General features: G+C 44.6%; 1 protein-coding gene across 4 annotated transcripts in view; it reads right to left on the bottom strand.

Moving 5' to 3' along the window:
* rptor (regulatory associated protein of MTOR, complex 1) overlaps positions 1–12,137 on the bottom strand; it is a 122,192-nt gene that overhangs the window by 59,069 nt on the left and 50,986 nt on the right. For all 4 annotated transcript variants that reach the window (XM_076036038.1, XM_076036053.1, XM_076036047.1 and 1 more), the window contains exons 8-10: positions 11,722–11,781; positions 4,279–4,379; positions 1,958–2,102 (exon numbers count right to left, since the gene is read on the bottom strand). In XM_076036038.1, coding sequence (XP_075892153.1) covers positions 1,958–2,102; positions 4,279–4,379; positions 11,722–11,781 — 306 coding nt within the window. The remainder of the gene's footprint in view (positions 1–1,957; positions 2,103–4,278; positions 4,380–11,721; positions 11,782–12,137) is intronic.

The raw sequence follows: 12,137 nt of genomic DNA, 5'->3' as shown, positions 1-12,137 counted from the left end.
CTCCATCCCTCTTTCTCTCTCTGCATCTCTGTCTCTCTCTCTCTCACTCACTCACTCTGTGGTTTACATAACCCGACCAGAGAGGAAACAGAGAGAGCAGTCGTCCCCGCAGAGAGGCTGCTGCACCTCCTGAGATGGCAGCGTTAACTTGCGCAAGTCCTGCCAATACCGATGAGTAACTCATCACCAAAACCTGCCTCTGTGAATCTGTGTGTGTGTGTGTGTGTGTGTGTGTGTGTGTGTGTGTGTGTGTGTGTGTGTGTGTGTGTGTGTGTGTGTGTGTGTGTCGAGGAGAACAGCGGACCAGTTGGCGGCTGACTAAGCTCTTTTTTTCCCCGTTGCCTGCAGTGTTGCAACAACACACACACACACACACACACACACACACACACACACACACACACACACACACACACACACACACACACACACACAGCAGACACACGCCCACACACACTCCCACTCTCAAAGTGCCCACCAGGGAGTTATCAGCCTCGGGTTTATCACCTCTCCTCTCGTCCGCTCCATTTGAATAACAATGGCTGTTTGTGTTTGGGCACCGACATCGATCACCGAGCCCTCCCCTCAACTCCCCAATTTCTTGCCTCCATGTCCTGCTGATCTCAACTTTTAGTCTCCCTCTCCCCCCTTTTATCCCTGACACTTCCATTTTTAATTGTCGGCTCAGTCCTCCTTTTCCTCCCCGCTCCGTCTCCGTCTCCCTTTGCTGCGGCTGTGTCGCCTCTGTCCGCCGCAGCGAAGCAAAGTGCAGCACGCAGTGTCTTTGGCGTCTCAAAGTGCAACATATCCCCAAATCTAATATAATGGGTGGCCACGAGCAAGGGAGGAAGTGGAGCGCTTTCTCAAGCAGCGAGGAGCCGTGTTCTTCACAATAAGAGGTGCCAGGATGTTACACAACAAGTTGCTCCTGGAGGCAAAGAGAGCAAGAGCCTTCATTTTTTTCCCCTCATTTATTTTTTTTGTTTTGTTCGAAAAACACCAACGGGAGACAGATAATGAGTGGGAGACATGTCGAAAAGGTGTTTGTAGAAGGAAATTAATGGCAGTGGGAAATGTGTTTGTGCAGCTAAGAGTAGATAAATGACGAGCTGATGCGTCTTAGAAAGAGTGAAGATGGATGGACGACAACGGAGGTTCTCTGGGCGGCACGTTGTGTGTCTACGTGAGGCTCGGAGATGGGAAGGAAAGGAAGCTGGCCAACTGGCTACATGTCTACAAATGTAAAACTAGCAAAGTGTCTGAGGTTGTTGGAGAAAAGAGGACAATACTCAACCTCCCTCTCCAATTTGTTGCGTTAAATAATTAAAAAAAAAAAAAAAAAAAATCATCTGGCTCAGTGGTATTTGTGTGGCCTCTCTGCTTTTGGCCCAGAACTGCCACAAGTCTTTAAAAGGGCCGACACAAGTTGAGTTCTGCTGCAGGGTTGAAGGAGGAGGAGGCCGCCGTCTCCGCTGGCAACGGTCAGGAAAACAAGTGAGAAACTCCCATGCAGTGTTTACCGAGTGTGGAGGAGATGTATGCATATGTTAAAGCCACACGATCAAACAAACACACCTACACGTTTTACACTAGCGCTTTCCCCGGCCATGTTGACTTTGAATAGTTGCGAAAGTAATTACAGGGAGATTAAGCGTCTGATTTTGTTTCCACGTGCAGCTCGGTGGACAACGCTGGCGCAGGGAAGAGCCGGGCTCGCTTGATTGGCCTACCACTGTGAACGGGTTAAAAAGTCCTTCTTGCATTTCTTCCACTGCTGCCTGAACATAAAGACGGTCTTTCATCCAATCAAAGTCACTCTTTGCTCAAGCGTGTGAATGAGGAGCAAAGCTGTGCGGACGACAGTTCCTTTGTCTTTCCTTTCCTCAAAGCAAACATTTGTGTGTGTGCGTGTTTGTGCGTGTGTGCATGTGAGTGATGATTCTTCTTGATGTCTTACCACATGGCGTGCATGTAAGTCGGAGGCAGACGCGGGCTGCTGACCGGCGTGCAGTTGTAGGACCTCATTATTCTCTCGGCGAGCAGGAAATTGCGGAACAAGCTGGCCACCAGCAGGTCCTGACGGAACAGCTTCTGAAACAGATCTGACAGACAAGCAGGAGGGAAATTATCCACGGAAGGAGAGAGAGAGACAAAGCCAAGAAAAAAAAAAGGGGGGGGGACCCGTCACCAGTGAAGTGTAATGGGAGCCAAGTGGCAACTTCAGAAGAAAAAGCGCTCGGGCCAGCGCGAACGGAATACACAGGGATACGCAGGTCGAAGCAATGAGTCAAATTTTCCACTGGTTATTAATGTATTCACAAAGTGACTTAAACAAGGCTGAGGTCCAATCCCATTCTGATCGACTCCTCTGTTTGTGCGAGGGACCGGGCGGATGTGTGTGTGTGAGGAATATCTTCTGAGAGACTGTGTCTGACAAGACAGGGGCCGTCCCTCACACTGCTGCTGCTCTGCATACCCCTGCGTGTGCGCCTGTGTGTGTGTGTGTGTGTGTGTGTGTGTGTTTTGGATTAGGTGCGCAGCCCCTTCATTACAGGGATTTGCTCTGTGATGTGGGCCGCTTCATTAACAGCAGAGCCCTGTAGGTTTAAAACAGGCTTTGGCCGGCATCAGCACTGTCACGCTGCTTGTGGAGCTGCGGAGACACACTTTGTCCCGAGGGAGTCTGGGTGAGCAGGACCGAGGCAGGATTTCTACTGAAGCCAACTATAATTGTTAGTGCGTGTGTGTGCGTGTGTCACCATAAAAAAGGTTTAAGGTGGCTGTGTGTGCTGTTGCATTTATGGCTTTAACTGGTGGTTGAAATACAGCCTGCACCAGATGTCTTGAAACACAGTTCATCTCCATTTGCCGAGTCGACGTGCACCAGCAGCACCTCTGGCATTACATACCCGCGCACACACACACACACACACACACACACACAGGGGATGTTTTTAAAGTTTCACTGGTGCTGATGCATCACCGCTGCACTCGTTATTAGAGGCAGTCCTACTTTAGGCCCCCCCTGCGCGAGCCGGTCATTTCATTTTTCATAACCGTCTGGACGCGCTGGAATGAGTGTAATTGGGACGTTGGCGATCCGCGCACGTTTGCTCTCACTGCTACGAGGAAAAATATTAAAGGCCCCACAGTGTAGGATTTTAATAGCATCTAATTGGTGGGAAGAAAGCATCGGGCAAATAGTTATAATGGTGATATTTCTGATGCCCCACTTGATCTAATATCGTTCTCATATCAGCTCTGATGTCTGGATGAAAATCATGAAACTCTGTTCTGGGTGAAAATTATGAAACTCTGTTCAGGTCCACAGTCTGGAATCTGGCAGAATTTTGGAATTTGGCTGTCAAATTTTTTGTCGAGGACCTTCTCTTCATGTATCAAAATCAAAATTAAAAACCGGTGTATTTTTTTTAAAAATTCTATTTCATTCCAGTAGTTCCAGTTAAGGACAACGGCAGTTTCATAAAGGAGAACCTGAATACCAGTTCCAATGTTGTTTTTTTTGGGTATATATGAAAACAATCCTTTTATTTTATCACCTGTTTATCAGTCCGATCCGATAAAAACCAGACGGCCTGGTTGATGACGGGCGGCGAGGGAATGATTGAGCCACTGATGAATGAAGACTCTGGATTTGTGGCTTTTCCCCCTGTGTGTGTGTGCATGCACGTTTGTGTGTGTGCATGCATGTTTGTGTGTATGCATGCATGTGTGTTTGTGGCTTTTCCCGCTGTGTGTGTGTGTGTGTGTGTGTGTGTGTGTGTGTGTGTGTGGTCATTGTCTGTCTGTCTGTTTGTGCACGTGAGCAGCCACACAACAAAACAACAAGAACACTTTCAACTGCTTTGCTAAATGACTGTAAACTGACTTTAAAGTTTAAAGGGGAAATGGCAAAACAAATTTATTACATTTGACAATAACAATCTAAAATTGTATCTGTTTGCTGATATTGCAAGTCAAAGTTGACGCAAATCCAATTTGCGCGCTTTCAATCTTGTTTGTGTGAGTTGCAATATGACAAGGCCAATCAGAGCGCTTGAAGGAGAAGAAAGCTAGGGAGAGTTTTCAAGGTCAAGTTCTTTACTTTGTTGTGCTCAATGCTAAAAACTGAAACACTGCAAAAACTATATGGCCCAAGTTTAAAAGAACAACACTGCAGCCAGACAGGGAAAGTTTTGGGGTAAATCTATCTATGGGTGAATTGGGTATTCGGTGAATCTCTGTGTATAGAGTGTTTGTGCTATCAGAAGGACTCACCTCGAGGCAGCACGTTCCAGGCGATGGTGTCGGTGATGGCCGTGAAGATCCAGTTGAGCTCTCCGAGAGGAGTTCGCCTGTCGTTGAGTCTGCCAGGAATCCTGCAACACAGCGCAACACAGATGGAAGTGTGTCAGTGGCGCCAAACTGTACTCCATGTCGCACGGCTGACTCACAGCAAACACGCAGAGTAGATTCTGCTCAGCGTGACTGGAGGTGTTTACAGTTGCAGGTGTGCTTTGACTTTTACAATGAACAGACGACGACTGGCCCCTAAAATGCACATGTGAGTATGGACTCGTTCCTGCAGGGGGCCTCGTGCGGAGCTCTGACAAGAAGACCAGAGTTCTATGATGTACAATCGCGGTGTTGCGCCCACATCTGTGTATGTTGGCAAAACATGCTAACATTCTGATTAAAAAAAGCTTTTATAATGTACTTTTTTGGAAACAGAGAACAAATATTTTTTGTCACACCTACTATAGACCAAATGTGCCTCCAGGTTTTCTCGCTCTAAAATTTTTCAGTAATTTCATGAGCAGTTTGGGCTACATGTTGAAAAAGCTCATGAGAAAGTTGTTCCAAATGACTTTGCCCGTCGACCCTGTATTACACACTTAGGCCGTACATTTACAACAGGACAGTATCAGCAGAGAATACTATTAAAAAAAAAAATAAATAAATAAAATTGTAGATCCACTCATTTTCAACAAGGAAAAACGTCTCAGTACATTGTAACTGAAGGCTACAGATCTTTTCATGCCACCCAGTCACAATTATCCTCTCCTGCACTTTACTGCACACTCATCTGCACAAGCTGAAGCACAAAGCCACACCGGTTATTTGAAGTACCAATAGAATGTCACAGGTGCAGCGGAGGGAGCTGAAGCTGTGTTTGTCAAAACTTCAGGATAACCCCATTATTAACGTTTGTTGTGCCACTACTGCAGCAGTGAGTCGAGTATCTCTGCTCAGAGTTTAATAACACTGGGGGGACAGAAGTGTGGAAATAAGACGACACATGGTGAAAACAAACAAACAAAAAAAAAAGGTTTTAACATAAAATCCTTTGAGTGTCCACAGTGACAAAGCAGGAATGTACACCAATGCAAAAAAAGCCAATTCAGAACAATATTAAACAAAAAAGTATGTCAAGTGTGTCTGCGACAACTATGGCTTTGTCTATTCAGAGTTAAATTATTGGAACTTGGCACAACTGTGTCCAAAAATGTCACAAACTTGTTGCACAACGCTGACTTGCTGTTTTTCTCTCCCAACTTTCCACCCAAAAAGATGCCATCAGCCCCTGCCAATCACACATATTCAATTTCCATTGTGGGTTTGTATTTATTATGGCGCACCGAAGCGCAGTCAGTGCAGCAAAAATAAAATTTGAAATGGACAAAAAGATCAGACTGCCCTATGCTGATATTCAACAGTGCACGACAGGTGGTTCTAGATACTGCACTGGTATTTAATTAGGCGAGATCTCACCTCCAGGGAGAACTCTGAAAGAACTGGAACTCCTTCTGCCAACAGACTTCTGCCTCACCTCTAAGTGACAACGAACAGCAGCAGCAGCAGCAGCAGCAGCAGCAGCAGCAGCAGCAGCAGCAGCAGCAGCGATGCTCCTGGCAGGCTCGTGTAACCGTGAGCACCTGCACGGCCTGCCAAATGTGTGGAGCCTGTCAGCACTGCGAACAAACACTCAGCCGGTTGGACCTTGGCGACAAACTGATGATCCGTACAGTGAAGCACTCAAAAGTTTGAGGCATTGATCAGATCAGTCTGGGCAACTTTTAAACCCTAATGGCCTCCCTGCTGAAACAATGCATTGTTGCTTGATCTACTAAAATGAAGAGTCACGTTGGTTGTGGGGAGAAAAACAAAATTAAGGCCAACAGTCGGACTTTTAGACGTCAGACAATAAACACACTGGAATGTCAGCTCCACGTGTGTAAACAGTCACATAAACCCACATAAAGAAAATTGACTGAACTCTGCTTAAAGGTTAAAAGTTAAGGCAGCTGCACTCGTTTTTGGTATCTTGAAGACGTTTTGCCTTTCATCCCAAAGGCTTCTTCAATTAATCATGACTCCGACAATCTGAGACTGAGAAGCTTCACAAACTTTACAGATTCAGATAGATACAGATACAGATCCTACTGGCTACTACAACAGAAGGCCATGGGATGAAACATAATAAGCTTGTGTCACGACTGGTCAGGACATTTGATCCAAACATTTAATGTTAAAACAGTTTGTATTTCTATATGGTTTATCCATTACACCAGTATTACCTTGGTTCAAAGGTCTCTTCAAGTTATTGCTTCAAGTTCTATACCACGGATATTGATGAGGCATAAGATTGCTCAAAACATGACGTTGAATAGGAACAATCCTGGACAGAATGCTCTATATTACCAGCTTTGTCCAATTCTATAAATAAAGGTAAGAACTATGTAATGATTCAGTCTGGTGTGTTTATGGACGAAAGTCTATATGTATTTTTCTTACGCGATCAATACCTCCAACTAATAACGGCTGATCTGTCTCCATGATTATGAGACTTATTACACAAAGGACTTTAACCCAACACACTGTCGTCATCTCTGTTGCAGGTCAGATTGAACAGGAAGCGTTGGTCAGTCGCAGGTTTGGCCCTTTACAAAGAAGGAAATGAAACCGCTGACGCAAAAAGGCCAACTGAAGTGGAGAGAAGCCCTGCAGATTGAAGCGCAACAGAGCAGACCGAGAGGACAGGTGCTTGCTGTCGTGACCGTCATTTCAAAGGCTTTCGTGACAGTCGGAGCGGCCGGAGCTCGTGTTGGATGTATGTGGGAGACAGAGGCAGAAGGACGCACAGATGGAGTAGAGACAGAAACAATGAAATTGATAAACAAATGGAGCGAGCACGACTTGTCGACGCGGCCACTCGGTTCGATGCTTGAAAAGAACACTAGGGGCGATGACGACTTGATCCAACCAATCACTTGAGGAGTGAACGAGGACCTTGTGAGTTGACTGTATGCGTCGCGTCCCTGGATGCTCCCTCGCGTACGAAAGGGAAGACGACGCCGGAGGAGCAAAGCTGCCTTAAACACACCATCGACAAGCAAGCAGCCTCCGACTGGCTGAACAAAAACCAAGCTGCCGCTGCGTCTCGCTGCCGAAGCCCCAGACCGTATTCAGCCCGGCGCGAGGATTTTTGTGTTCTTGTTGCTAGGATACCATGAGGTCAGCAGAGCAGCTATTGGAAAAGTTGCGGCGGTATCTGCTGGTAATTCATCGAGATTAAGTATGAGGACTAAATGTCCTGCTTACCTTGTGATCAAAGCAGAAATTACGGGACTGTTGTGTTTTTATGTCCTGTGAGAGAAAAGCACTGAAAGAGGCTGTTCTCTAAACTCATACAGGTCTCAACATGTTCCACACTGTGCTCACCAGAAAGAGTATGAATTGATAATATAGTGTCAGGGTTTTGCGCAGCTTGCACTGCACAGAGGCGAGCTGTACAGAAGTGAAGTCTGCCACATCTTTATGACGCCCACACACAAAGAGCAGATATGCTTCAGACACACTTGAATGACGTGTCTGGAGAACCAAACAAAGTTTGACATCAACAAGCTATGACAGATGTCACGACGTACCAGTATCAATAAAAGGAATTTAAAACTTCAGAGTGAATGGGATGGAATGGACGGATGAACAGACAAGGGACAAGTTGTCACCTGGAATCAGATGTTGATCATCAGCTCCACTGAGCAGTTTGCTATGCAGTGACATCATCCATCTGCCTGCTTTGATTTTGAACCGAAGAAGCAAGAAGCTGCTTTTGTCACATAAACTGACTGAGCGGATCTAAAGAGAACGACAGCCTGGTGTGGTTGTTTTTTTATTTATTTCTCAAAGTCACCAATAGTTGTGAGATTATGCTTCATTTGAAAAGGATTGAGAACTTTTATCTTCGCAACAATTTGTATTACGTTTAATCACTTCACGGTTTGGACCAATAATCTGCCTGTACTGTATTTTTCTCCCCTCCTGTGTTAAAAACCACCTACTGAAGAATCTTTGACTTCAGTGCTTGACTTTAGAATGTTGGTCGAGCTTCAGTGAGATCTGAGAGGTGAGCAAAAGGGTTGGTTGGTTGGTTGGTTGGTTTCCATCTTTTTTTTATGAGCTCTGAGGCCATCCATTATTGAACTCCGGGGGACATCGGCTGAGTCAACATTTCGCTCTCCGGGCAGCATGTTGGACATGTGATGAACCAAAACCGCAAGTTAAGCATCGGGGATTTCAGTGTCCGTGTGATTAAAACCGAAAGCCCATCGACGCTCGTGAGGATGGGACTAACTGACATCTTCACTGTCCTCATTTCAATGCTGTTATAGTGTGTGTACTGTAAATGTGTATGCACACATTCATACTTCATAGTGAGGATATTTGTGGCTGTACTTTTAGCAGTAATGTTTCTCTCTTTCTTATTTTATTATGCCATATTTTTGTATATTTAATTCCTGCCACATTTATGGTTTACCATTGTATTGTCATTCAAAAGCTAAGTGTGTATCACTAGGTAGTAGTAAAACAGAATTCACCAGTAATGCACATGCAAGGTGCATCTTCACAGTGTTTGCTTTGTGCACAGTATTTACATTTACTCGTGATAATTCACTTTCTAGTGAACTTATTTTTTTTAGAAATCCTTTGTGTAGTTTATTGATATTTCTCTCGTGTGGGCGCCAACTTGTGGTATTTCCACTGCTGCAATGTCAATTCAAGGTCGTGTATTTCATGAATTTGATATTTTATAAGTTCCTCCAATATTGTTTAGGATCGACAGCGTCTAAAATCCAATTTCACTGGAGTGCACCGGCTAATACGGGAAAGGTCAGCACTTTGCCGCTGCAGATCTCTTTTTCTTATCCTCACTGGCGCGCTATTAGTGTGAAATCCTGCTGCGTGTGCATTCGAAGCAGGAAGCTAGCCGGCAGAACTGGCCAAGAGATCTTATGAAAGGCAGCAGGAAAGGCCAATGTTGGTTCATGTTACAGCATCTGCTCTTTAAAAGGAGCCTTATGCAAAAAAATATGCTATTTGACTTTAGGATGAAGGAATTTGAGATGTACAGAACTAACAGCATTATGGCATCCACAAAATGAAAATGAAGTCACGTGTCGTCTGGGTGCCTTTTTCTTCTGCTCCGGGTTTACTTAGTCAAGCCGGCTGCACATTCATGATCGTGTATAAATCTATAATGTGACGCTACAATGCTAGCCTATATTGTCATGTGCAGGAATACAAAGAGTTGCATCTTCTCACTTGCAAGATTATGTACCCACTTCATGACTAAGACACCAACCAAGATCAAGGTGCTGTTTTTGTTGCATTCTTGTTTGCCTAATTAGGGTTAATTGTTCACCAAGCCAGAAAACGCTGAAGACGTGGAGGGAGCTGGTTTGTTTCACTGCATGTTCAGCATAAAACGGTGACATCCAGCTGTGAAATTATATTGCATATAGTCCATTTAAAAGTGAGTTTGTTGTGGCCTCTACAAGACTTTCACTGGAAACTGAGAATTGCTGTGTTAGTAAATGAGGAAAGGAACAATTCATTCAAGCTGGACAGATTGTTGAGCAGGCAAAGCTTTGGAAACATATCACAGTTAGTCTATAAGACGGGAACCCTTTTTGAAATTCCCTTTTCATGTTGGCATCTTTGATGAACTGTCCTGTTTCTGATGATTCACTGCGAGGACGAGCTCAGCTTCAAATGCATCTTACAGTTGATCTATCTCTGATGTTTGGGTGAGCTTTAAGAGTCTTTACAGCTCATGGATAATGGTTCTATTTTCCACTTTCTCAACAGAAGCCCATTTTTTATTCCAGTGAAAGAAAGGGTAAAGATGAAAAAAGCATGTGGAGCTGCAGCACAAACACAGAGCTTCAGTGCTGTCAAACCCAACAACTGACGTCAGAGGCAGAAGGCAAAATGAAAGTGAGTGGGGAGAAAAAAAAAGAAGAAAAAGGGGGTTTATTTCTTCAAAGGCGTTCGTCATTGCTTCCGTAGTTTCCCAGTGTGCTCTGAGATTCACCGAGCAGTGAACGGACCAAAAGTACTGAGGAACATCTCGTGCAATATTCACCAATGGAGAGGAATTACGTATGTTTGCATGCCACAGAGGAAACAGGACTGTAGGAAGACAAATAAATATGTATTGCTAATGATGTTTTAGAAATGGTTAAAGTGGAAGAATTGCAGCAGCGAAAGCACGAAAAATGAGAATCACGTTCAGATTGTGTACTGCCCTCATTATTGTTATATATAAAGCTGCCTGGAGAAGACACCATATGCTATCATAATATGTATGATTTACTAATGTGTCCCATGAAGACACCAGTAGTGGGCACTGATAGTTCCTTGTAGATTAAAATGCAGCCTGCAGATTGAAAAGATAGTAAAACAGTATTTTGAGAATGCCATTGAGTCGGTGGTTGGCGGGTAAAAAAAAAAAGAAGAGCCTTAATTGGTGGTTGTGGCGCTTATTAGAGAGTATTCATCACATTAACATTTGCAAAGCAGTGCCTTACTATAGCCTGAAAGGAAAATAAAGTATGTCACTAAGGGAACCTCTAGACCTGACAACAAACGCGCAGAAACGCACGTGCATGCACACAGACATGATCACATGGTAGTAGAGGCGTAGCAGGCTTATGCTTAGCGATTCTGCATGAAACAGAAGTCATTTTAAGATGACTTTCAGGACAGTTATGCAGGCACTCATGAGCTGTGTGTACAGCACATTAACATGATGGTTTTGCCATTATGAGGAAAAAAAGATTTAAAAAACTTCCAGCACACTTCTCACCTAAATTATGAAGTCCCAAGATTTGTTTTGGTCCGCTGAGGTGTGATGGGTATTTTAATGGTACCAACTACTTTATAAACCAAGTCAACTTAGTTTATTGGTGTCATTTTATTGTGTGGATCTATCTGTCTGTCTCTCTCTGTGCCCCCCAAAGGTTTGATGAAATTAACTAAAACTCCAAATGAGACATTTATATTGATCGTCAATAACGGAGTATCACGTGTGCCTGAGAGCAGGTTACGCAGCGTGCTGAGCCGTTTGACACCTGCAGGTTTATTGAAGAAATCTGGAGCTTTAAATCTGCCAAAGCGCCTGTGCGTTGGCTGTGAAGTGGAGCAACAAAAGTGGAGAATTATACAGTAACTGCAGGATGGAAAACAACAAAGAGAGGGGCTGACAAGACAGGCAAAAGGCGTGTGCGTGCATGTGTGTGTGCATGTGTGTGTGTGTGTGTGGTTGGGGGGTTTGTCTAATGATTTCAAGGCTGCACCCTCCTGAGAGAGAAAGAGCGTACAGAGGAAACAGATGCAGCAGATTTATTTTTTCCAGGGGTGGAGTGAGGTGCCACTTACTTCTCGATCAGGTCTAATGTGACCCCCGGCACCAACTTGGCACTCTTCTGCATACAAAACCTGTGAGACAGAAAAGAAAGGGGGGGTCTTGGTTAAAGTTGCAACAAGTCGTGAAACAAAGAGAGGCAGCGATAACAGAAAATGTTCAGGTTTCACGTTGCACATTTTATGAGCTACAATCACCAGGAGAAACACTTCGGTGACAAACGAGAGCCTTAAAAAAAAAAAAAAAAAAAAATTACAACCGCTGAGTAGTTTGACGAGTGGTTTTTGGCCGACATGCAGTTGGTGACAGGAAACCAAGTCGTATTTCAGGACGGAGTGTTTACCGAGCGCCGGCGGCTCGGCTCGGCTGTAAGTCACGGCAGGCTGGAGTCGAGAGCCTCGGTCGCAACATGCCGAGGCTCCCGCCGTGA

The sequence above is a fragment of the Nelusetta ayraudi genome, unplaced genomic scaffold, assembly GCF_046127955.1.
Source record: "Nelusetta ayraudi isolate G7.1 ecotype Tasmania unplaced genomic scaffold, CSIRO-AGI_Nayr_v1 ptg000004l, whole genome shotgun sequence".
Lineage (NCBI taxonomy): Eukaryota > Metazoa > Chordata > Actinopteri > Tetraodontiformes > Monacanthidae > Nelusetta > Nelusetta ayraudi.
The sequence above is the reverse complement of the archived record's forward strand: the minus strand, read 5'-3'. Positions and strand labels throughout refer to the sequence as shown.